The sequence below is a fragment of the Tamandua tetradactyla genome, chromosome 1 (genome assembly GCF_023851605.1).
Source record: "Tamandua tetradactyla isolate mTamTet1 chromosome 1, mTamTet1.pri, whole genome shotgun sequence".
Classification (NCBI taxonomy): Eukaryota; Metazoa; Chordata; class Mammalia; order Pilosa; family Myrmecophagidae; genus Tamandua; species Tamandua tetradactyla.
In genome coordinates, this window is record NC_135327.1 from 184,985,018 (window position 1) to 185,012,404 (window position 27,387).

A 27,387-nucleotide genomic window follows, 5' to 3' on the forward strand; every position below is an offset into this window, starting at 1 on the left:
CTTGACTGCTCAAGCTTTAGATACAGTTGAGTCTCTTTGAAGCACTTTCTTTCCTTGGCTTCTGATTCTTAAATTCCTGTTTTTCCTTTTTTATCTCTAGCTGTGCTTCTCTTCCCTTATCTTTTACTGCTCCCTTCTACTCAGACATTAGAGTATGTGTATAGACTCTGCCTTAGGTCCTCTTGTCACTCTATGCCCTCTCTCTTCGTGATCTCCTCCACTCGCAATGGCTTCATCTACCAGTTATATGTTGATAGATCCAAGGTTTATATTTTCACAACGGAATACTCTCGGCTCCAGACCGCTATATACATTCAACTGCTTCCCTTGGCTACTTGAATGCTTCACAGGTGCCTTAAATTCAGCAGACTAAAAATAAAATTAAAAGCTTTGCTGCCAAACCTGTTCCTTGTCAGTAATTGGTACCATTTAGGATCCACCTAATGTCCCAAGCTAGATATTTAAACATCATCTTCCCTTCCTCCTCCTCACTCCCTATATCCAGGTTACATAGTCCAAGCTATTTTGCTGCTTCCATATCTCTTAAGTCGTTCATTTTCTCTTGTTTGTTCTCACTATCACTACCTTTGTCTATACAGTGATTATCTCTTGCCTGGATTCTTATTATTAGCTTCCTAACTGGTCTCCTTCTGCTTTTACTCCTCTCTAATCTGGCACACAGTTGCCAGAGTGATCTTTTCTAAGTGCCAATTTGGTTATTGACTTTCTACTGCTTTTAAAGTCAAGCCCAAAATTCTTATCAGCTCTCCTTAACTTGTCTGGTCTTGCCTCATTCTACACTTTAACGTATGGAACTTTCAGGTCTTCCAGAGTGACATATCTTTCTTTTTCAGGGTTCCTTGGAGGTTTTTTCATGTCACTCTCTCCTGGCACCCTCTCTCTCTTCTTCCCCCAACAACTAACGTTTCTTCAGGTCTCACATGTTGTTTTTTCGAGAAAGTCTTCTCTGTCCTCTCCACTCTAGGTTAGGCAGTCTTTCTACATTTTATCCATAATACTATGAACTTCTGTAATTTTTTGTTCTGTTTGTCTCTTATAGCATATGTCTTTAATGTCAAGGGCCCTGTTTGTCTTGTTCAGTGTTGTTTCCCCAAGGCCCAGCACATCATAGGTACTTGCCAGCACATCATAGGTACTTGACACTTATTTTATTTGTGAAGAAGAAACATACAAGAGAATGAAGGTATGAGTACTCATAGGGCAAAATCTGAACCCTATTGACTGGCCATTTCTGAATTCACTAACCTAGGCTGTTGAATCCTGCTGAATAAAATTATACAAGAAACCCCTAATCAGGTTCCTCTTCCATTTGCCACAAAAGTTATTTGAAATATTTATGAATTTCTCAGTTCTCTGTTCCACCTTCACCATCCTTATTCTTAGCAGACAACCTTAACCCCATTTTCAAAAAGAAAATGATACTGGGCAATTATCCCAACATACATTTATGTTCTTTCTTTCTGTCTTAATGGGATTAACCTAAGGCTAATCCCTCCAACTTTGATATATGTCTCATTCTTTTACCCTCTCACTGATTATCCTTTCGCCCTCTCGCTGGTTCTCCTTTCCTTCACTTGCATCCTGAAACTCATCTGCTCGTTTTCTTTTCCTGCTATGTATCAAAGCCCTGCGTATCTTAAACATGTCTTCACTGAGCTGCATATTTCCATTTATTTACTATCTCAGCTCTTCTCTTCCAGTCACACAGTTTTTGAAAGCAAAGTTCATTCTTGCAGATTCTATTTTCATTTTAGAATAAGCTTAGTAAAATTTGGTTTCTATCTCACCATTTGATTGAACCTGCTCTTGACAAGGTCACTAGTGGCCTCTTAATTGTGAAATTAAATGGATACTCTTCATTCCTTATCTTATTTGATCTGGCTGCCACATTTGGTTCTCTTTGACTGTAGCCTTTTTAGTTACCTTTAGGGAGTTGTCTTGTTGTGCTTGTGTCTTAAATGTTGGTGCACCCTGGGATTCCATTCTCATTCTGCACACATCTTAGTTGACCACAGCTGCAGTGGTGTTTTCTGATATATAGATTTTAGAATTACAATATTTTTCTAGCCCAAATCTTGCTTCTCTTGAGGTATTCTATGTGAATAGTACCCCTAGAGTGCACAGTACACTTATCCATCAGAATATTTACTCTGATGACATCTCTTCCAATGAAAACCTCTGAATGACTTTCCAGTGCCAGAGAAAAAAAGACCCAGTTCGTTAGAATGGCATAAACGGCTCAGAATTCTGTCTTTGTCTTGATTGTCCCTCACTCTGCCTTTGCATGTGTTCTTCCTTTCACTTGGAACACTTTTCCCTTTTTCACCTGGCCAGCAACTTCAAAAAATGTGTCCCAAGACTATGCTAAGTAATGGCAAAAATAGAATAATATGAAAGAAAAACTTATATGTTAAATAATTATTCTATACCTGGTGCTGGACTAGTTGTTTCCACATATGTGGTTTCATATAATCCTCAAAAACAGGCTTGTGAGAGAGTAATAGTATTTGCATATAACAAATAAGGAAACTGAGGCTCAGAGAAATTAAGTAATTTGCCTGAGGATTTGGATACTTATTGATAGAATTGGAATTTGGACTTACATTAATCATGCTCCAAATCCCATATATTTTCTTTGCAGGTAATAACTTTGAAAGGCAATGTTCATTTCAGTATGTAAGTTCTGCTGTATATATATATATATATATATATGTGTGTGTGTGTGTGTGTGTGTATATGTTATATATGCATTACCTTTTAAAAACCTTTCATATAACTTTAATATAAATGTTCCAGTTATGTTCCTTTTGTATTTTTAACTGTTCAGATGGAGTAAAACTCCTCTATTAAGTAGACAGAACACATTTATTAGCATTTACTATAGATTAAAGGTGAAAATTGACCAATTGCCCAGGGACTAACACATTTATTTCAAAACCTAAGCCTCCCACTTTCTGATTGTTCTTTTTTTTTTTTTCTCATTGTTCTTGATTATTCATTCTGTGTTGTAGTTGTTCTCGGTCTAGAGCTTTATAGTTTTGCATTTTTGTTCAACTCTGTTCTCTTTTTCTGCTTATTACTGTTTTCTCCTTTTTTTTTTTTTAGCTCCCTTTACTGTTTGTAACATATGGATGAGTATATTGTTTTTTCTTAAAGCTCTTTATTTTGGAATAATTTTAGACTTACAGGACACTTGTGAAAATGATACAAAACCCATATAGAGAACTCCAACATAACCCCCATACCTGGATCCACCAGTCATAACATTCTGCCACATTTGCTTTATCATTCTGTCTAGTCATCAGTATGTCTATTTATCTATTTTGTAAACATATGAGAGTAGGTTGATACATCCATTATGCTTCTTGAACATATTAACACTTCCTTGTACATTTTCTAAGAACAGGATAGTCACTTATGTAACGAGATTCATCTTAAGTTCACTTATCAAGTTTGAGAACCTTAACATTGGTATAAAGCTTATAGTTTGTATTCAAGTTTTTTTATATGTCTCAATAATGCCCTTTGGGCCTTTACTCCTCCATTATTAGATTCAGTCCAGGATCATGTATCATATTTAGTTGTCATTGTCTTTTCAGGTGCTCTTTTTCTTTTAAATTGTGGAAACATATATACAACATAAACTTTCCCATTTCATCACATCACCATGCAATTCAGTGGCATTAATTGCATATACATTGTTGTACTATCTTCATCACCATCCATTACCAGAGCTTTCCTGTCACCCCAAACAGAAACCCTACACCGATTATGCATTAACTTCCTGTTACCAGCTCTGCAAACCTGTACATTACTTTCTGTCTCTATGAATTTACTATTTAGTTATTTCAGGTAAAATCATACAATATCTGTCCTGTGTGTCTCACTTATTTCACTTAACATGTTTTGCAGATTCATCTGTGTAATGGCCTGTATTAGAACTTCATTCTTTTTTATACCTGAGTAATTTTTCATTGTATGTATATGCTACATTTTGTTTATCTGTTCATCCATTGATTGACATTTGATATACACCTAGAGGGAGGATTGACTGGTTATATTGTAATTCTGTGTTTAATTTTTTGAGGAACTACTACCTGCCAACAGTGGCTATATCATTTTGCCGTTTTTTTTTTTCTTTTGCGTGGGTAGGCACTGGGAATCGAACCCAAGTCTCGGGCATGGTAGGCGAGAACTCTGCCACTGAGCCACTGTCACCCACCCTTTTCTGCCTTTTTTTTACTGCTGTACCATTTTGCATTCCTATCAATAGTGTATAAGGGTTCCTGTTTCTCTGAATTCTCACAAGAACTTATGCTTTTCTTTTTTTTTTTTAATAACCATTCTGGTAGGTGTGAGGTGTTATCTCATTGTGGTTTTGATTTGTATTTCCCTAATAGATAATGATGATGGGTATCTTTTCATATGCTTATTGGCCATTTTTATATCTTTAGAGAAATGTCTTTTCAATCCTTTTTTAATTGCATTGTTCATCTTGTTGAGTTGTAGGAGTTCTTTTATATTCTGTATTTTAAACCCTTATCAGATACGTTGTTTCCAAGTATTTTCTCCCATTCTGTGGGTTATCTTTTGAATATATTATTTTTTCAAACACTTTATTGTGAAAAATTTCAAACATACAGCAAAAGTTGATTCTAGATTTTACTAGATTCTAGATTCACCTAGATTCTAAATTTTGCTAGATTTGCTTTATCACATATCTATCCATCTGTCCATCCTCAATTAATCTTATTTTTTGATGCATTTCAAAGTAAATTATAGACATCAGTGTACTTCCACCTAGCTATTTGAACATGCATATCAGTAATTAGAATTCAGTTTTTATTTACAGTATCTTTTTTCCTTTGGTGTAAAATTTACATACAGTGAAATACACAAATTTTGTGTACTTTTGCTAACTTTTGTCAGTACATACACATCTGTATAACCCCAATCCCTAGCAAGATATAGAACATGACCATCATCTAAAGTTTTCTCATGTCCCTTCGCAGTCAATCCCCATACCCCATCCCCTACTGAGGCAACCATTGTTCTGGTGTTTTTTCCTACCAGATGGAAAAAACTATCTACCAGACGGTCTAATAACACCTGAACCTTTTATTATTTCAGATCCCATATGTAAAAAGACATTTTTTGAAAACTAGTTTAAGAGTGACATAAAGACAAAAGAATAGTTTTCTTTTCTAGTGCTTTATATCAGTAGAATCATGTAGCATCTACTCTTCCTATAAGGCTTCTTTCTCTCAGTATAATGAGTTTGAGAATCATTCATGTTGCGTTTATTATTAGTTCATTCCTTTTTATTGCTGAGTAGTATTCCAGAAGATAAGTATATAATTATTTATTTTATACTTATAGAGCTTACCTTTCCTTGTTCTTGATTTTTAAGACTAGTGAACATAATATTTTACATTTCTTATTTTACAAAGTAAACAAGTCGTTTTATTATATGTATTTAATTTTTTCCCCTCCCATTAATAGGAAAAATAGTGTCTCTTGATACAGGATTCACATGACAATGATCAATAAGTGGTTGTATTTTGATGTTGATTTTAAGATTTTTAATAACAATATTTAATAGAGCAAGCTATAAATTATAGTTTTTTAATGGAAAAGTTATTTTGCTACAGATTTAAGGAAAATTGCATATTTCATTACTTTTCTTCTGTACTGTTTTCTGTTACTGCCTTTAGTTTGTGTTTCAATGCCAGATAATATTTCCAGTTCTTTTTTTTCATCATCTCAATATTTATAAGATTTTGTCTCTTTGGAAATCCCTTCCCCTTCTCATTGCTTTCTCCCCCCAAGTTTCAAATGTAAACTATGTGATTATTTTTTCCCTCTGCATAATTTCCCCCACAGCAGGTTGCAGTCATTGACAGGAGCACTAGGGACTGCTCTCAGGACTTGGTAAGAGCAATTGAAGAGGAGGAAATAACCTTCTTTGCTGAAAGTAAAGGGAATTTAAGTATTGCTCATTCCTCTTCAACTGCTCTTACCAGGCTTTCTGAGTTCCCTAGGGGAGAATATATTCCAGATTGTTCAGTTCATTGTATCAGCAGTTTACCTGCCATGGTCTTATACTCATTTCTAACACTTGTAGTAGCAAAGAGTCTGTTAATAAAAAGTAGAATAAGAAAGGAGACAGTGTAGTATAAAAGTAAGAACTAACACTTCCTAGCACTGTGACCTTGGTCTCTCTAAGCCTTAGGTTCTTCATCTGTAAAATGGGAATAATAGTAGTACCTTCCTTATTGGGCCACTGAAGGATTAAAAGAGATAATTGTGAAGGTGTTAGCGTGGTGCCTGACAAATAGTAAGGTTTCCTTAAATGCTAGTAATTGCTGTTACTGTGTGAGTAAACTTGATACAGTGTGCAGTATTGTGGAGTTAAAGTGCTGCTGGTGATTTGGGAAGACTGCAGCTGGTTGAAAAGGAAGACAAGGATCTACCAGAAGGTCTAATAATACCTGAAACTTTTATTATTTCAGATCCCATATGTAAGAAGATATTTTGGAAAACTAGTTTTAAGAGTGACATAAACACAAAAGAGGTGGAGCATAAAGCAGTTAAAACCAGGAAGCCATGGGTGAACCATTGTCTATCTGAATTGAGCTCAGATTTTCCTTTCATTATTGGGGGTCCTGTCCTTGTCCATCTCTCTCCATGACTTTGGCTAGTGAGTCTTGGCATAACTTCTCAACTAACTTTATTGGCTCAGCATTTAATAATGGCCTTGTTTCCTGCTTATTCTGACTCCTTGTTGTCGGGTACTGCTTTGGCTTAGAGCTTCTGGAGCCAGTTCTGTTTCCCATCTTGGTGTGTGATGTAGGACTCATTTCTTTGGAGCATCTAGCCCCTCAACTTAGCCAGAATTCCTTGTACCCTCTTGGAGATTTTTTTCTTCTTCTATTTGTCTAATTTGTTAGCATATAGTTGTTTATAGTATCTTTTTTAAAGAAAATGTTTTCACTTAAGAAATAAAAACAAAAAGAAAGAACAAAAAAAAATAAAAAATATTTTTGTTGAGATATCTTCACACAAATACAGTCCATCTAAAGAATACAATCAGTGGCTCATAATATCATCACATAGTTGTGTACTCATCACTGTGATCATTTTTAGAGCATTTGCATCACTACATGAAAAGAAATAAAAAGAAAAAAGAAAAAACTCTTACATCTCATACCCCTTACTCTGCGCTCTCATTGACTGGCAGTTTTTCAATCTACCCAATTCCCCTCCCTTGCCCCCCCTATTATTTATTTATTTTTTATTCATACTTTTTTAACTCATCTGTTCATATCCTGGATAAAAGGAGCATCAGACACAGGGTTTTCATAATCACCTAGTCTACATAGTACAAACTTTATAGTTCTACAGTTGTTTTTAAGAATAAAAGCTACGGGAATACAGGTCAATAGTTTCAGATACTTCCCTCCAGCTACTCCAATACACCATAAACTGAAAAGGGGTAGCTATATAATGCATAAGAATAACCTCCGGGATAACCTCTTAACTCTGAAATGTCTCAGTCACTGAAACTTCATTTTGTCTCATTTCTCTCTTCCCCCTTTTAGTCAAGAAGCCTTTCTCAATCCTCCTGAAGATTTTTAAGTCTTCTAAATCCTCAGCATTGGGCTTGCAAAGCAAATGTCATGGGCCTTCTTGTACCCTAGATTTTCATTGATATTGTAATTTTTTAATTCTCTGAACGTAAGAACATTAATCTTGATTACTATACATTGATAAGCATTGATTGGAGCCCATGTCTCAATTTCTGTGGTCAAAAAAAATTGCTTAGAAGAGGTAAAAAGAAGTGATTATCACTTTACCTGAGGGATGTGTTCAATGTCATTAAATTTATTAAGAACTTAGTAATGAAAATGATAATAGCTAACACTTAACCACTGCTTACTATGTGCCAGACGGTTCTAAACATTTTATATTTATGAACTCGTTTTATCTTCCTAACAACTCTATGAGATGGTTATTAATCTACTATAAGTAAGAGATTAATTATCTTATAGAGGTGAAGAAGCTGAAGTACAGCAAGATTAAGTACTTTGCCCAAAGTCACACAATTAGTAGTTGTCAGAGCTATGTATGATTTGAATGACACCAGGAAGTCCTGATCTTTTTGTTTTTATTTTAACTTTTTTTTATTGTATAGTATAACATACATACAAAGCAAAGAAATAAAAAAGCAATAGTTTTCAAAGCACTCTTCAACAAGTGGTTACAGGACAGATCCCAAGGTTTGTCATGGGCTACCATACCATCTTCTCATATTTTTCCTTCTAGCTGCCCCAGAATATAGGAAGCTAGAGGGCTTGAATTTTTTTTATCATCATAATTGACTTTTTCCCCTTCTTTTTTGTGAAAAATAACATATATACAAAAAAGCTATAAATTTCAAATCACAGCACCACAATTAGTTGTAGAACATATTTCAGACTTTGACATGGGTTATAATTTCTCAATTTTAGGTTTTTACTTCTAGCTGCTCTAAAATACTGGAGACTAAAAGAGATATCAATTTAATGATTCAGCATTCATTTTCATTTGTTAAGTCCTATCTTCTATGTATAACTCCACCATTACCTTTGATCTTTCCATGCCTCTCCTTAGGGTTGTTTGGGCTATGGCGATTCTAAATTTTTGATATTGGAAAAGTCTGTCACTAATATGGGGTAGGGAGATGGAGCTATCTGATGTTCTGGAGAGGCTGGGCTAGGTTTCAGGACTTACCGGATCAGGAACCCACCTGGAGGTTGCAGGTTTCTGGTAAGTTATTCTAGTGCATGGAACCCTTGTGGAATCTTATATATTGCCCTAGGTATCCTTTAGGATTGGCTGGAATGGTCCTCGTTGGGGGTTGGCAGGTTATGATAGGTAGCAAGGTCTACCTGAAGCTTGTGTAAGAGCAACCTCCAGAGCAGCTTCTCGACTCTATTTGAACTCTCTCTGCCACTGATACTTTATTGATTACACTTCTTTTCCCTCTTTTGGAAAAGAATGGTCAGGATGGAATTGTTGATCCCATGGTGCCAGGTCTGGATTCATCCCTGGGAGTCCTCTCCCATGTCACTGGGGACACTTTCACCCCTGGATGTCATGCCCCACGTAGGGGGGAAGGCAATGATTTCACTTGCAGAGTTGGGCTTAGAGAGACTGAGGCCACATCTGAGCAACAACAGAGGTCCTCCAGAAGTAACTCTTAGGCCTGCCTATAGGTAGTCTAAGCTTCTTCGCTACCTACATAAGCTTCACAAGAATGAGCCTCATGATTGAGGATATGGCCTATTGATTTGGGTGTCTCTGAAGTTTGACACAGTTTGGGCCCTGGCCACGGAGGACCTGGGACTCCAGAGGGAGAAAGTGACAGTGCATATTCTTAGGGAAATCCCTGGGCTGACCCAGGGGTTGGCTGGGAGGGTCCCAGCATGGACTCCTGTGAGAAGTTACCTCACCCTCCCTGGAATGCTGTGTGGTTTACTGGTTCTGTGCATGGACTTCGGACCCACTCTGCTTGAGTTTAAATTCTCATGCTGCAACTAATTAGCTCTGTGACTCTGGGACAATTACTTAAACTTTCTGTGCCTCAGACTTCTCTTTTAAACAGGCAGGATAATAAGAATACTTAAATCCTGAGGTTGCTGAGAGGATACAGTGAGTCATTATTTGAAAACGTTTAACACAGTACCTGTTGCCTATTTAGTGTAGTATTTTGCTTTGTTTTGCTTTGCCTTAAACCTCATAAGAGCATTCATTTCTTTAGACAAAGTGGCCCAAATGCAGTATCAGGGAGGAGGCGTTCTCAGCATCTGGCTGATCCTGAGGGATGACACTTTTTTTGAAAATACGAATTTCCAGACATTTTGTGACACAATGTGCTGAAGTTGCTGGTAGGTACACCCTGTGTCACAACCACTTGCCCAGCCCCAGCCCCGAGGGTGCTTTCGTCAAGACCCTGCCTGGCAAACACAGTGACCTGATTGATGAATAGTTCAGCCTGACCCAGAGGCAGGTACTGGACAGCCCTGGGGTGTTTTCCTTCAGGTAATTCTAGGAGCACCGAGGCTCCTAAGAATACTTGCTTCCCCTGTCAGGCAACTCTGAGCAGACACCTGTCACTTGCCAGGCAGCCCTGAGCAAACAACCCTCACCAGGCCTGGGCCTCCCTATGACCTCCTACAGCCTGGGAATCAGGAAAGCCCAGGAGGGACCTGACCAGTGGAACCCCAGGAGGTGGCACAGGGGACCACAAAGGGTCCAAGATGAACGGACGCCTGCCTGCAATAGGGTAGCAGAGAAGATGTGGGGGCTGATGTGTTTCCAGGAGTGGCATCAAGCAGGCAGTATTGGAATGGTGAAGAGCCCAGCCCTGGAGAAGACTGGCATCCGAACCCTGGGCCTTCCACTTATTAGCTGTGTGAGCTTTGGGGCAAGTAACCTTAGCTGCCTCAAGCCTCGATTCCTTTACCTGTGAAATGGGCATAGTATGAGTCTGGTTGCTTTGTGAGGTTTAAGTGAGATAATGCCCAGAAAGTAATTCCAAGGGGTCTGTCTAGTGCATAGGTGAATGCTCAACGAGTAATTGACGATTAAGCCACACATTGGGTATTTTGTGCAACTAGCCCTAGGCCTCACTGACTGACAGCTGAGCCATCCACTTCCTGCTGGCCTTTTTGGGCTCTTTTGTGACAGCATGTCCAAGATTCTGTAGGTTCTGTGGTAACAAAGAAGTCCCAAAGCTTCATTTCCCAAGGAGCATTCCTGATGGCCAGTGTTTTGAGAGCTGTTGTATCCTATATTTTGTCTGGCATGTTAGTTGTTTCAGGCATGAAGATAATTTAGTCCCTGATACTCTATAGTTCTGGAGGTCAGAAGTTTGAAATCCAGGTGTCGGCAGGCCATCCTCCCTCTGAAGGCTCTTAGGAAGAATCCTTCCTCTCCTCTTCCAAATTCTGGTGGCCCCAATTGTTCCTTGACCTGTGTCTGCATCACTCTAATCTCTGCCTCGGTCTTCACCTGCCCATCCCCTCTTCTTTGTGTCATTTTCTTGATTTCCTTTAGTTTCTTTGTCCATATTTTCCCTTAGTTCTTAGAGCCTATTGAGGACCATTTTTAAAAATCTTTGTCTGTATGTCCCAGGTCTGATCCTCCTCACTGATGTTTTCTAATCGGGAGTCCTGATCTTAACCTCTCATAATGAAACTCATAATGGCTACTATGCTGTAGTGAGGCTACAAGGACGTATAAGGTGGAGTTGTTTATTTTGGCTTTTAGGAAGGGGAACTTATTAAGTTGCAAGTTTACAGTTCTAAGGCTCTGAAAATATCCAAATTAAGGCAAGACTACCAAAATGTCTAAACCAAGGCATCCAGGGAAAGACACCCTGGCTCAATAAGGCGGACGATGTCCGGGGTCTCTCTCTCAGCTGGAAAGGCACATGGTGACATCTGCTAGCTTTCTCTCCAAGACTTTCCAGTGGCCTCCCTGGGGGGCATCCTTTTTCACCACTTCTAATGATCTCCAGCTCTTGTGGCTCTGTTGGTTTCCCTGGCTCTGTATTTTTTCCAAAAAATGGTTCCTCTCAAAGGGTTCTACCAGCAACCGAGGTAGGTTGTTTTATGCCATAAGACCCACATGGTATGACATCGATAGTATAACATCATGCTTCAAGGTATGGGCTTCCAAGTCAGAAGGTCTGGGTTTGAGTCATGGCTTTGCCACTTTCTGGATTTGTGATTTTAGGCAAGTTATTTAAAGTTGCCAAATTTCACTTTTATTTATCTGTACAATAACAACTTTATTATTTATAAGACTTAAATCAGGTAATCACAGTTCATGGCACATATTAAAATTGTACCTATTTTATTTTAGATGTGCAAGGCAGCATGTGTTAAATGTATGTACTTTTTTAATGGTACAAAGTGAATGTTTAGGAATGTCTAAAGCAAAAAAAAAGGATCCTTTAAAAAAAAAAGGGTCTTTTTATTATGGACGCTTTTCAAACATACAAAATTAAAATAGTACAATGAATACCCATGCACCATCACCTAGCTTTAACAGTTGTCAGCATTTCACCCATCTTGTTTCATCTATCCCCTCTACCTTTTTTTTTCTTTTTGGGGGTATTTTAAAGCAAGTCCCAGATATTATACCTTACATCCTTTCAACCATAAATACTTTGGTGCTTTATCTTCAGTATATACTTTTAAGTAAATCACAATGCTTTTATGATGAGCCTAACAAAAATAATTTTATGACATTGAATACCAGTCCATGTTTATATTTCTCCTATTCTCTCCCAGTTGTCTGTTTTACAACTAAACTAATTGTCTTCAATCCATATCAAACCAGTTCCATATATTGCATTTGGTTTCTTTGTCTCTTAAGTCTGATTTAAACTCTCTCCTTTTTATACTGTGTTTTTTGAAATCAGGACTGCATTTGCTCTATCAAATTTTTTACTCTCTGGATTTGGCAGATAGTCTCCCTATAGTGCTCAATGCTGTACAGAGCCATACTGGAGCCTGAGGCAAAAGGAAAAATCAATAATGCTAATCCTGCCTTTATTTATAATTTTGATATTGTGTTTATCATGGAATTTTTGCATTAATTTTGACTTAAAAAAATATTTAACTCTGTTAGTGAGGTTTTTGGTCTTTCCTTAAAATTTTGCACCTGAAGCAAGAGCCAGTTTTGCCTCACTCTCATTTCAGCCATGAGTTTAATTTATTCCTCTTAACTTACTCCTCATATGTTTTGTAAATTGGTAGTTAGATACAGAATCTGGAGTTTGGCTCTTTAAGGTGTGGGCTGTGAACCAGAATCATTGGTATCTCCTGGGAGCTTAGAAACTAAGAATCTCAGGCCCCAACCCAAACCTACTGCATTTGAATCTGTATTTTCACGAGGTCCCCAGGTAATTCATGTGCACACTAGAGTTTAAGAAGCAGTAATCTGGAGGCATGATTAGATTCAGGTGTAATTTTCTTTTCTTTTTCATTCCTGCAGGAATGCATTGTAAATTGGTGGTGTAGATTTTTTATTGTATCAGATCAGGAGGCATGTAGTGTCTGCTTTTGGAGATGTAAGATTGATCATTGGATTCAGATATTGTCAGCCTAATCCATTCATTAGTAACGTGGGTCATTACTATAGCAATGCAGATATTTGTAAAGACTTTCTACTTGATAGTTTGAGAACATTCACAGTTGATCAAATGGTATCTAAGTCAGTGTTTAATACCTAGAATTTAAGAACTTTGCTATCTGAATATGTAGATTTTTTCCTCTTTGCCTCAATTTTAAATTGTTTTATGAAATTTATTGTGCAAACATAGGTTTTACAATGGTTATATGGATACTTTATTTAAATATTTAAATATGCCTATGATTAAGCTACCTACCATTTTTGGTGTTTCTAAGTTTGTTGTCTTAAATAAAAAACAAAAGTTAAGGATGATTTCTGAAAGTTCACTAGAGTGCAATGGCTGAAATGGGTGAGCTCTAGAATCAGACTGTCTGGCTTGGTATCTTGATTTTATGCCTAACAGCTGTGCAACTCTGGATACGTTACTTTGGTAAATTGGAGATAATAGTAGTACCCATCTCATACAGTACCAGGCACCAAGAAAATACTCATTCAAGAATAGTGTCTTTACCTCTTTTTGCTGCTCCTTCATCAGGAAAAGTGTTGTAACAAAGCTGTTGTATGACTTGGGCCTTGCAGGGTGAGTGGTGCAGTGTTCTAGGTGATGTTGGTGACCTGTGTAAAGGTCATCACTTAGCAATTGGCAAACAATTTGACTTGTCTGTAGAGTTGTATTTTTAAGTGTGATAGGGGAGAAGCCAGATTATAGAAGACTGTAGTATCTGGTCAGCAGTGAAGACTCAGTTAAGATTTTTAAAGGTAGAGTAATGTTGCGAACACAGTGGCACTCAAGAAGTTTAATTTGGCACCACTGTGCAGTATGCATTTGAAGGACAAAAGTCTGAAGACTGAAAGTGCATTTCAGTAGTTTATATATAAGGTAATGAAGGCCTGAATGAAGGTGGTAGCAGTAGGAATGGAAAATTAAATGGGTGAATGTGAGATTATGATTGTGTGAAAAATACAGTGTGGTCACTGAAGGCAGATTGACTTCTGTTTGGTTTGGGTCTCAATAATTATTTAGCTATGTGACCTTCATCAAGTTACTTAACAAATTTAATCTCTGAACTTCAGTTTTCATTAGCATAATGGAGATAATGGTTTACAGGTTAGCTGTAAGGATGAAATGAAATGAAATAAATACCTGGTTTATAGTTAACCATCAATAAATTATAGGTGGTATTATTACTAGGTGATTGACTGGATGTTTGGTTGAAGGAGAAAAAGGTAGGAGAAATAAGTTTTAGCTCCCTGACTAGAATAATTGGTGGTAAAGAATGAGGAAAGTTGCCCGGGAGAACTGGATTTAAAGAGGCGGTATTATATTCCATTTTAGATATGTTGAGTTTGAGACATTGACATGATATCTAGGGGGATATGTCTGAAATCCAAGAGTAAAGTATGCACGAGACGCATTGACTAGACTTAACATTTTTTCTTTTGGTACAAACTATGGTTTCAATATTTTCTTGTGTGCTTCATTTTTCAGTATCTCTGGGGCTCTGACAAAGCAGATGCTTTGCCTTGAATTCAGTTCTTATTAGCCTCTGACTGCAGTTAGTGGTCTGGAGCCTGCCTGTTTCATCAGCAGCTGAAGGTAGGGAGGGTGTCCCTCCCCCCGCAGCTTTTACTTATTTCAGAATTTTTTGAAATTTTAAGAAAGCAGCTTGTTTTGCTCTCTATCCATTTCAGGTTCATTTCTTTCTTTGTGCACATGCTGATGCTGAAATTTGGGGTATTAATAGGCCCTATTTAAAGAAGCTCATTTATGGGCGATTAAATAACATACCTGTCAGCCAAGATTTGATAAGGAATAGGGAACCTTTTTTTTTTCTCTTAAGTGCAGTGAAATTTAATTACATGTCTTTTCCCTTCATTTCTTTTCCCAGATTATCTAGAAAACAGATTTCCTCTTTTTGAAAAAAAAATCATTATTTTGCTTCTCCCTATATATGTGTGGAAATTGCAATGGAAGGACAGGAGGTTTATTTAAATTATATTTTGTTTTGTTGATTTTATATAATTTTAGGGATATTTATATCGTGGTTTTAGTCGTTCCAAGCATGGTAGAGAGAGTAGTCATATTTGATACTGTTACCCCTCTAGAGGTAATAACTGGCTTCTCAAATATTTCATGTACAGAACAGCAAAAATACTGAAAAAGTGCCTACTAATTTATGCATTTATAGGTCAGAAGTTGTCCAGATCTGTCATGAATCCTGGAGTCCAGACAAAATAATCACCATTTCATGCATGTTCTTTGTAGAGAACAAATTATTGGGGTTGGGGAGAGGGGAAAGGGAGGGACTCTCTCTTTCTATAGTTTCTTCTTGAAAAGCTGTCATAATCTCTATGTAATCTGCTTTCCGTCTTTCTTTTTTTCTAGGTAAATAAATTTGAATACCTTTTATATAATTGAGATTCAATACATATTTGTTGTGATTGCTTATACAAATGTATAATGACTGATGGAAAAGAAAGAACTAGTATTTTGGTTACCTTGTAAAATTAGTGTTATATAGTGTATGGAAGGAAAGTTTCTAGCATAGCATGTTTACATTGAGATGTTGGATGGAAAGGAATAGATGGAAGAAAGAGCAGAAAGTGTAAGAAGTGAATGAACAGTAAGAGAATGTCAGTAAAATGCTTATGAGAATTAAGTGGGTAGAAGGGCAAAGACAGATGCATTTTAGTGGCAGTCAAAACATTAATGCTGTAATCTGGATGTGAGCATAAGCTTAGAAAGCCAGCTAGAGAGAATCTTTTTTCCTACATCTACAGAATTTAGCTGACCAACTTGGGTTCCTGTGAATATTAGGACAGAAAGGGTAGGAACAGAAATTTATATTTTGTGGCAATCTGACGCTAGAATAAGAGGGTAAAAAATAGAGGAGAAAAAGTGAGATGTGAAGATAGAAGCCTCCTCCACTTTTATTTCTGTTGGTCAGTAGGTTGAGGGAATAAACTGCAGAACTCATTTTCATTTCTCTGACTACTGAAAAGTTCTAAAGAACAGACCAAAATGATTAGCTTAGTTCTGTGTGAGAACCCCTCAGGGAGGTTGAAAACATTGAACTAGATAATTTCTAAGGACTCTTCCAACCTTAAAAGCTTAGATTTCCAGGGAATGGGGCCAGGGTTTGGGAGCCATTGGTAAAGATATTTTATTTGCCTGGCTGTTGCAGGGCTTTCAGACTTTGACAAAATAATAAAGAAAGATTATTTCTTTCTTTATTAGCAGGGATTTAGACCTGAAAATTGTTATGAATATTCAGGAAGCCATGGCTGAATGGTGGGTAAATTTATATTTGTGGGGTCAATCACAAATGTCATGTATTAAGTGGGGTAAAACATATTTTGGCAAAGGACTGCTGGGCGGGTCCACTTTATTGTAACAAGAGATTCTGTAGCCCCTTGTGTGTTGGTCTTTTCCTCAGAGCAGTTATCTTTGTTTGATTGTTTAATCTCAGTGCTGAATTATTCATTCCTATTAACTATGGGCTTGACTTCATTCTTTTCTTACTCCATCTCACTTTCCCCTCCCCACTTCCCGTCCTACCCTCCCACCTTCCTTCCTTTCACTTGAGCAAATACAGTCTTGGGAAAATGTCCTTGGTTTGCTTTGTATTATTAAAAATGTTGATCCTTTCATTGTTAAATACACCACCAATTAAAGAAATCCATTTTAGAGATACCATTTGACCTAAAAATTCCTGAATGAAAGTTTGGTGTCCATCTACATTTGATGGTAGAATTGTTAATTTTGTTTTCCTTTTGCTGATCTTTTCCCGATCAGCAACACTGATGATGGACTTTATTTGAATGCCAGTGATTACCTTTGTGGCTTCTAACTTTCTCTCTTCTGTTATGTGCTATAAAAGCATTGAAATTAAGACAGTCAACCATTTAATAAATGGTGATCAATAAGATTTCTTACTGACCCTTTTTGCCTCTATGACATTAGAGAACTTTAAAATTTCATTATGTTAGGGAGAGGCAAGAAGATACAAGTTTCTTCAGTAGCAGGTAGCACATGGTGGGGAACCTTGGAACACAAGAAAACCTATTATCTTTTGGTTGAACTGAAAGACTAGAAGGCCCTAGAATCCTTTTGAAAATCATTAGCATCTTGGTCATTCCCTCAGTTTCTGACCTATCACATTACCTATTTCCTCCTATCTAGATTATATTTTTAGGCCTAAATGACCAAGCTTTCTTCTTTAAGAAGCTGTGTTTCCTCTTACTTGGTCAGATCTTTTCCTCTTAGTCAGAAAATAATATTTTCCCAGGTGTGACAGGGTCTCATAATAGCAGCCATCATCTGTTTAGGTGAGAACAAGGGAGGCAGGGGGCTGAGAGTGTAGTTTTAAAAAGCTAATCTCTGCACACAAGAGAAACATTCTCTTAAATTTCATTTTCATCTTTGCTTTCATTTCCACTCCATCCCTCCTGCACCATGGAATAACCAGTGGGCACAGCCAGTGGCAGTGTATTGATTAATTATTCTAGAAAGCTTGGATAAATTATTGTGGTTGTTATTAAAATCTAAACTTGAAATCTGTTTTGCTGTAAAGCAAAAACTGTTTGTATGCACCAGGGGAAAAGCTGGTGGCAGAAATTGTTGTACAATTTGCCTTTAGATTATAGTGGGAAATATCTTTTTTAGGAAATAGGATGGATCAATGTGATTTTTTTTCTCCTTTTAAAGTTGTTATTGAAATAACAACTTATCTTATTTTGCAGTCCTAAAGTAATAAATAAAACATTTATGGCTCAGAATAAATTGAGAGCATCCCATTACCTGTTGTAGCAAGCATGTTCATATTCTTTTAAGACCTCTGGCAAAGTGACATCAGCGATATTTTTTTCATTTTATAATCCAGAGGCTTTTAATTTCTTTCTGTCAAAGAACTCACATTTTAGTACTGAGTAGTTCTTCAGGGACCCTTTTTGATATTATTAAATTTTGTACAACCTGTTTTAAATAGTGTTTAACGTCAGTTCTCTTAGGAGACAGCATGATGTAGTGGAAAGGACACAGTGCTCAGGGCTTGGAATTTTTTGTAGGGTTTTCAATTCACGTTCAGACGCTTGACCCATTAGCAATCTGGAATTTGTCTAATGACCAAAGTCAGAGTTCACCAACCACTGAAACTTTTCTTGTGCTTCCTCTTGTACCAAGAGGGATTTCTCACTTAGTCTTTTTAGAGGATACTAGTTATGTTATTGTCTCCTCAGATATACACACACACACCCGCACACATACACACACATAGCTTTGGCTCTTTTTGATCTAATAAGGTTCCTATATCCTCTCCTGTACTGCACAATATATTCCAATACTGACAAACCATCCTGATTGATCTGTTGATTCAAGAATATTAAACACTCAAATGAAGAATAGCCTTCAGTTCTTTCTACAGGACAAAACCTGCCTGTCTGAGCACAGTGAGTTAATGTCTCCTGCTCAAATATTTCCCACATATTTATTTAGTAAACAAGTATTTATTAAGTACTCTCTATCTCAAAGAGTCTGTGCTGTGGAAGAGAAAATGATTTCAAAGTGTATAATATAGGAAGGAAGATCAGATGAGCAAGTGTGTGTGTGTGTGTGTGTGTGTGTGTGTGTGTGTGTAAGTGCATGGGTGGTATTATGTTTGGCTCTTTTTTAGATGGGGGAAGAAATGATCAAAACCCTGGAGGTAGTTAGGTTCATTAAGTATTTTAGGAACAGCAAAACAAAAAATTTGGCAAGAGTAGAGGCAGCATCAGGGAGATAACAGGAGATAAGGAAAATGGTACCATTAGCCTTTTTCCTCAGTTAACCACCAGATTTTTCCTTTATGTTTCAAATGAAGTACAGTCTGAATTTACTTGAGATACATTTGATATTTTCTGTTACCTGTCCCAACCCTTAGGGTATCTCTTTTCCTGCTTTATCTACTTCTCACCTACCCATAATCTTATCCACTCTCTTCCCTCCCATCGCCATTCCTGTCTTTAACTAAGACACATCTGGAATTCCAGACCTGTATTTCCAGCTGTTCCCTAGATAGCTCCACCTGGATCTACTACCAGGATCTCAGTGCAAGAGATCCAAAACTCAAGTCAGCTTTTTCCCTCCTTAATTTGTACCTCTTTCTGCATTTTGTATCTTTACCTTCCACTAGATAAACCTAGTTACATCATTTCTCTTCTTAAACCCTTTAATGGCTCCCATCACCATTAAGATAAAATTCAGATTCTTTAAATAGCTTAAGAGACCCTTTGTGATCTTTTACCAGACTCCTTGAACCTCATCTATTGTTGTAACTCCCATGGCATGCTGCTTCCAACTGTTCTGAAATACTTTGTTTCCTAAATTGTCCGTGTCCTAGCATTTACCAGCTTTTCTAATACCATTTCCTGTGCCTGGATCCTACTCCCCATTTTTGCCTGGCTAGTACATGTTTCTCCTCTAGATCTCCTTCATCCTTTGAGAAGCCTTGTCTAACTCTCTCAGCATTGGGTTAGCTACCCCTTTTCATCCTCAATACTTTTTTTTATTAGAGAAGTTATATGTTTACAGAATAATCATGTGTAGAATACAGGATTCACATATACCACCCTCTTATTAACACCTTGCATAACTGTGATACATTTCTTACAGTTGATGAAAGCACATTACATTGATTGACTTTCTTGTGTTGAATCATCCTTTCCTACTAGGGATAAATTCTACTTGACCATGGTGTATAATTCTTTTAATATGCTGTTGGAGTTCATTTGTAAGAATTTTGTTGAGGATTTTTCCATCTATATTCATAAGAGATATTGGTCTGTTTTTCTTTTCTTATGATTTCTTTGTCTGGCTTTGGTATGAAGGTGATGTTCGCCTCGTAGAATGAATTAGGGAATGTTCCCTCCTCTTGAATTTGTTGGAAGAGTTTCAGCAGGATTGATGTTAATTCTTTTCGGAATGTTTGGTAAAATTGCCCTGTGAAGCCATCTGGTCATTTTCTTTGTTGGGAGGTTATCGATTGCAGATTCTATCTCTTTATTAGTTATGCGTTTGTTGAAATCTTCTAAGAATTTTTCCATTTCATCTAGGTTATCTTATTTATGGGAATACAGTTGTTCTTAGTATCCTCTTATAGTCCTTTCTATTTCAGTGGGGTTGGTAGTAATATCTTCCTTTTCATTTCTTATATTGTGTCCTCTCTTTTTTCTTTATCTAGCTAAAGATTAGTAAATTTTGTTGATATTTTCAAATGCCAACTTCTGGCTGTTGAGTCTTTCTATTATTTTTTTGTTTTCTATTTCATTTATCTCCACTCTAATCCTTATGCCTTTCCTTCTGGTTGCTTTGGGTCTAGTTTGCTCTCTTTTTCTAGTTCTTCCAGCTTTGAGGTTAGGTTTCTTATTTGAAATCTTTCTTCTTTTTTTAATGTAAACATTTAGTGCCATATATTTCTATCTCAGCACTGCTTTGGCTGCATTCCATAAGTTTTGGTATGATGTGTTCTCATTTTCATTCCCCCTCAGGATATTTCCTAATTTCCCTTATGATAGCCTCTTTAACCCATTAATTGCTTAAGAATTTGTGGTTTAATTTCCACATATTTGTGAATTTTTCATTTCTGCCTCTGTTACTGATTTTTAGCTTTAGTCCATTGTGGTCAGAGAAGATACATTGTATGACTTCAATATCTTTGAATTTATTAAGACTTATTTTGTGACATAATGTATGGTCTATTCTGAAGAGTGATCATGTATACTTAAGTGTATTCTATTTTTATGGGTAAACTGTTCTATATTTGTCTGTTAGGTCTGGTTGATCTAGGACATTGTTCAAGTCTTGTATTTTTTTTATTGATCTTCTCTCTAGATGTTCTGTGCATTATTGAAAATGGTCTATTAAAGTCTCCTACTGTTAATATAGAACCATCTATTTCTACCTTCGAGTCTGTCACTATTTGTTTCTTGTATTTGGGGGCGCTTCTGTTAGGTGTATATATATTTATAATTGTCACATCTTCCTCTTGCATTGATTCCTTTTATCAGTATCTAATGACCGTCTTTTTCTCTGATAACTATTTTTGACTTAAAGTCTATTTATCTGATATTAGTATGGCTACCCCAGCTTTCTTTTGGTTGCTACTTGCATGGTATATATTTTTCCATCCTTTTACCTTCAACCTACTTGTGGGTCTAAATATAAGTTGAATCTCTAGTAGATAGCAAATATGAGGTCATGATTTTTTATCCATTCTGCCAACCTCTGCCTTTTAAATATATCATCCCCCTGTCTTCCCATCACCATGGTTTCTGCTGAGAAATCTACGCATAGTCTTATTGGGCTTCTCTTATATGTGATGGATTGCTTTTCTCTTGCTGCTTTCAAGATTCTCTCTTTTTATTCTGATTAGTAAGTGTCTTGGAATACGTCTATTTGGATCTATTCTCTTTGGGGTATGCTGCACTTCTTGGATCTATAATTTTAAGTCTTTCATAAGAGTTGGGAAATTTTCAGTGATAATTTCCTCCATTAGTTTTTCTCCTCCTTTTCCCTTCTCTTCTCCTTCTGGGACACCCACAACATGTATATTCATGCACTTCATATTGTCATTCAATTCTTTGAGTCCCTGCTCATATTTTTCCATTTTTTTCTCTATATTTCTTTTGCTTGTCATATTTCAAATGTTCTATCCTCCAGTTCACTAATCCTATGTTCTGCCTCTCAAAATTTAACATCGTAGGTTTGCATTGTTTTTTTCATCTCTTCTACTGTGCCTTTCATTCCCATAAGTTCTGTGATTTGTTCAGACTTTCAATTTCTTCTTTGTGTTCATTCCTTGCCTTCTTTGTATCCTCCCTCAATTCGTTGATTTGATTTTTGATGAGGTTTTCCATGTCTGTTCATATATTCTGAATTAATTGTTTCAACTCCTGTATCTCATTTGAATTGTTGGTTTGTTCCTTTGACTGGGTCATATCTTCAATTTTCCTAATATGGTTTGTTATTTTTTGCTGGCATCTAGGCATTTAATTACCTTAATTAGTTTATTCTGGAGATTGTTTTCACTTCTTTTGCCTAGGATTTTCTTGCTGGATGAGTTTGTTGTCTGTCTGTTCTTTGACATTCAGTTCAGCTTTTTCTTGGACCACTAGCTTAGGTTTTGTTTAACAGAGGAGAATTTTTCAGCTCTTGTTTTCTTGTTTCTTGCCCTGCCTGTATGGTGCCTTTCCCCCCTCACCCTTAGGAGGGTCTACTTAGGTATTATAAGCCCCAGCCAGATTTTCTCAGACCAAACTGGCCTCTTCTCAGGAGAAAAGAGTCACCTGTGTCAGTTTTTCCTGAGGGTGAGACCCAGCAGGTTGGAAGACTTTCCTGTGAAGTCTCTGGACTCTGTTTTTCTTATCCTGCCCAGTATGTGGCACTTGTCTGCCTTCAGGTCCCACCAGCATAAGATGATGCGGTACCTTTAACTTTGGCAGACTCTTCCTGCTGGGGGCGTGGTGGAGACAGAGGAGAGGTTGTAGGCTGGTTTTAATGGCTTCAAATGACCAAGCCCTGGGGTCTGAATTCTTTGATGGAGGTAATCCACCTGAGTTGGGCCTCACTCCACCCAGGGGGAAGGCACAGGCTCCAGACAAGCTCTGAAACAAGCTTGTTTCTGCCTATGCCTGGGACAGTTGCAGCCTGTATCCAAACCCAAAGGCAGTCAAGCCTTTGTAGAAACACAGCCACAAAAACCTCTGTTTCTTTTCCCGTCAACCCTTCCCCCTTGGTGCTGGGGTGCAAATCAGCAACCTCCTCTTTGACCAGGTTCACCTGAGCTGGGGGCCTATTTTTAGTAGTCAAAATTTGTTAATTAATTCCACAATTGGCATTTGGTTGGGCTCAGTCCCTGCTGCTGGTAAAGTCTCTTTTCTTTCCACTCTGGGAAGCAGCCTGTGGGGGAGGGGCACCGGCCGCTGCTCCTTGGGGAACTCATGGTTCGGGGGGGCTTGCAGCCGGTCCACCTGGTCCAGAGTGGGGTATGCTGTGTGTCCGGTAACTGACGTGGCCCCAGGAGCTATTCTGTACTATTCCTGGTTAGTTAGTAGCTGTTCTGGAGGACGAACTAAATCTCACACCTCGCTAAGCCACCATCTTGGCACCAGAAGGGAATTTCTTCCAACTTCTGCCTTTTGACTGGAAAGTTTAATCCATTTACATTTAAAGTCACTACTGATAATATAGGACTTTTATCTGCCATTTTGCTGTTTAGTCTTTGTAAGTCATACCTATTTTGTCTCTCAGTTCTTCTGTTAATGTCTCCTTTTATATTTATTTGATTTTTTGTGTGTTGTACTATATTGAGTGCCTTCTCATTTCTATTTGTATATGTATTTAATTTATTTTCCTTGTGATTACCATGGAGTAAAAATTTAACATCCTAAATATATAACACTTATATTTGGTTTGATACCAAGTTAACGTCACTAACATGCACATGTATTTTTTCCTATGCCTCTCCATGTCCCACTTTCGTTGTATTTGTTACCAGTTTTATCTTTTTACAATGTATGCCCCAAACCATGGATTTATCATTACATTTTATGCATTTGCATTTTAGTACCTGTAGGGAGTAAAGAAGCAGAGTTACATATCACAAATACAATTCCATAGTACTGGTGTTTATAGTTACCCAAATGGACCTTAACACCATTTTGTACCACTCTTTATGTCCTTCCCTTTCTCTGAAGAACTCCCTTTAGCATTGCTTGTAGGGCAGGTCTAGTGGTGTTAAATTTGTTTTTCTGCTCAGCTTTTGTTTTTCTGGTCATATCTTAATCTCTCCCTCATTTTTGAAAGAAGGTCTTGCCAGATCTAAAATTCTTTGTTAGCAGTTTTTTTTTTTCCAGCACTTGTGTATTTCAACCCACTGCCTTCTTGCCTCCATAGTTTTTGATGAGATATTGGTTGGGAATCCCTTGTACATAACACCTTGCTTTTCTCTTGCAACTTTCAGAATTCTCTCCTTGTCCTTTGTATTCAATAGTGTGCTCAATATGTAATGGGGTGTATTTTTATTCGTGTTTATCCTATTTGGTGTTCTTTGAGCTTCTTGGCTGGCATATTAAGTTTGGGAAGTTCTCTGTCATTATTTCTTTGACTATTCCTTCTGCCCCCTTTTCTCTTTCTCCTCCTTCTGGAACTCCTATAGTGCCAACATTGGTACACTTGATGGTGTCTCAGAGGTGTCTTAGGCTATTTTTGCTTTATATGATTCTTTTTTCTTTCTTTTCATGGTATTGACAGGGTCATACTCCAAAGGTTCAAGGGTGAGAATCCTCCTTACTTCTTCCAGCTTCTGGAGACTCCTGATATTCCTTGGTTTGTGGTAGCACACCTCTAAACTCAGCCTCTGTTTTCATGTGGCTCTTCTTCACATGGCCTTTTCCCCTGTGTTCTTCTTTTCTGTCTCTTATAAGAATATTCATCATTGGATTTAGGGCCTACTGTTATCCAGGATGATCTCATCTCAAGATGCTTAACTTAATTACATCTGCAGAGATCCTATTTCCAAATAAGGTCACATTCATAGGTACTGGGGGTTTAAGACTTGGACGTATCTTTCTGGGGCCACTGTTAAACCCACCACATATGTAGAGGTAGGTATGCAGCTTTTACAGAAGCATAGAGGACTTGTACATAATATACAGGATGAGTTTGTAGGATGAAGTAAGAGACACAGGGTAAAAAACAGCCTACTAGAAAAAACAGTAAAAGCAAGTAGTTGGAGAAGCAGGAGGAGAGAGGCTAGAAACTGTATGTCCAGGGTAATGTGGAATTTGGATAAGGAAGTGGGGGTAAGCCCAGTTCAGGGAATGCTCTGATTACTACAAAGAACATAGTTATTCTTTGTGACAAAATATTTACTGAGGATTCAATATTTTACCTCTTCAGTGTATTTAAGAGCATAGATAAACAAAGTAAACTATATATAGTTACTATATGTTAATTATTTAAAAATACTTACTAGTTTGTACCCTCATGCATAGTATATATATTTTGTTAGTTTTAGAATGATTTGCTGAGAGTGATTGATGGGGAGAGATGCAGGCAGAAAGGCAAAATATGAATGTTTGCGCATCTTGGGTGATGGGGGGTAGAGAATTGTAAGGTTCTGTTTTGCCACCTGAGTAATAGTGGAGCAGTGTTATTCAAGCAAGTGGTAACTGAGCCTAGCTGTAAAGACAGCCACATGGGCTAGACTTCATAAAAGCATGTGGTAGTTAGATTCAGTTGTCAACTTGGCCAGGTGGATGTGCCTGGTTCTGTTGCTGTGGCCATGAGCGAATGGTACGTGAACCTCATCTGTTGCTGATTACATCTGCAGTTGGCTAGGAGGTGTGCCTGCTGCGATGAATGACATTTGACTTAATTGTCTGGTGCTTAAATGAGAGAGCGTAAAGTAGCACAGCCCAAGCAGCTTGGCATTCCTCATCTCAGCACTTGCAGCTCAGCCCAGGCCTTTGGAGATGCAGAAAGAAGTCACCCCGGGGAAAGTTGTTGGAATCCAGGGGCCTGGAGAGAAGGCCAGCAGAGACCATCCTGTGCCTTCCCACATAAGAAAGAACCTCAGTGGAAAGTTAGCTGCCTTTCCTCTGAAGAACTAACAAAATAAATCCCCTTTTATTAAAAACCAATCTGTCTCTGCTGTGTTGTATTCCAGCAGCTAGCAAACTAGAACAAGGCACAAGGGATTGGTCCCCTAAAATCTTTGCTAGAAAACAACGTGGACTTTTTTGTTCCTTGACTTCAGATTGGCAGCATTGGTACTTCCTTTTGCATAGTGTTGTCTTACTATATCTTACTGCCCTATGAAGTTTAAGGATTGTTCTCTATACTAGCTCTAGGAGAAGGTTGCTGAGCAGCCTTGTACTGTGACTGGGCAAAGAGCAGAAGGTTGTTTAATTTCTTTTAGTTTGGCTTTGAATATAAAATTAGATTTGAATTACTCTAAAATGAAAAATTCAAGATCTTTGATGTTAAGAAAAAGATCTATAGAGAAATAATATAAGTAAAATAACAAGTTTCTTCTTTTAAATTCTTTCCTATAAATTGGAGAGTGATCATCTTTTCTGGATAATGGTTTTCGTAGCTGTCATTAACCAACTTGAAATTATCATCTTAATAATGTCAGCAATATGCACCAGCATTTATGTAGAGAAGATTCTGGAGCCCTGTAGGCAAACAGAACAATTTAGAATGTCTTTTGGGATAGTAGGATAAACGCATTTTAGAGACCTTTGTGTTAAATAGATAAACTTATTATTTCAGATGAGCATATTCTGACTTTCATTTTTCAAGCAAAATGTTGACTCATGCCAAAAATTCCCATTTATAATATAATGGAATGTCTGACAGTGACATAAAAATAAGAGCTTTGGATAAAACAGTAACAAAAGCAACCAAACTATTTCTGGCAGATGATCTGAGTAGTTTTTAGTAGATAGAAAAATGCAGGATTTATATATTAGTTTTCTAATGTTATAATAACAAATGATCATAGACTTAGTGGTTTAAACAACATAAATTTATTATCTTTAAATTCTGTAGATTAGAAGTTCAACACAATCTTGCTGGCTATAATCAAGTTATCAGCAAGGGCTATATTCCTTTCTGCCTATAGGTAATAATCTGTTCCTTGCTTTTTCCAGTTTCTAGAGCTGCCCACATTCCTTGGCTTGTGGCGCACTTCCTCCATGTTCAGAGCCACCAACATTGCATCTCTCTGACTATTCTTCCTTGTCTCATCTACCTCTGAACACAGCCAGGAAAAATTTTTTGCTTTTAAGGACGTTTGATTAGATTGGGCCCACCTGGGTAATTCCTGATAATCTCCCATCTCTAGGTCCTGAGCTTAAATCACATTTGCAGAGTTCCTTTTGCCATGTAAGGTAATATATTCACAGGTTCCAAGCATTAGTATGTGGACATCTTTGGGAAGCCGTTATTCTGCATACCACAATGTAGAAGTACTTGAAAGTGTGTCATTCAGAGGAAGTAATTTTCAGATGTGCTCATGACTTGTTACAGGTCTTGAAGCTTTTAGTGGCATTTTGCAGAGAAGAGGTACATATTTTTTTAATTGCTTTATTTGTCTGGACTAAAAGCTAATGTTCATTTTCTTTTGTTTACTTTAATAG

General features: G+C 37.4%; 1 protein-coding gene across 4 annotated transcripts in view; it reads left to right on the forward strand.

The window, feature by feature from the left end:
- Window positions 1-27,387, forward strand: part of AGK (acylglycerol kinase) — a 101,733-nt gene that overhangs the window by 13,515 nt on the left and 60,831 nt on the right. The window contains exon 1 of one of the 4 annotated variants that reach the window (XM_077147915.1): window positions 11,366-11,666. The exons of the other annotated variants lie outside the window; for them this stretch is intronic. Within the exon in view, the coding sequence (XP_077004030.1) occupies window positions 11,632-11,666 (35 nt within the window). The 5' untranslated portion in view covers window positions 11,366-11,631. Of the gene's footprint in view, window positions 1-11,365; window positions 11,667-27,387 lie in introns of those variants that run through there. 4 annotated transcript variants of the gene reach the window in all.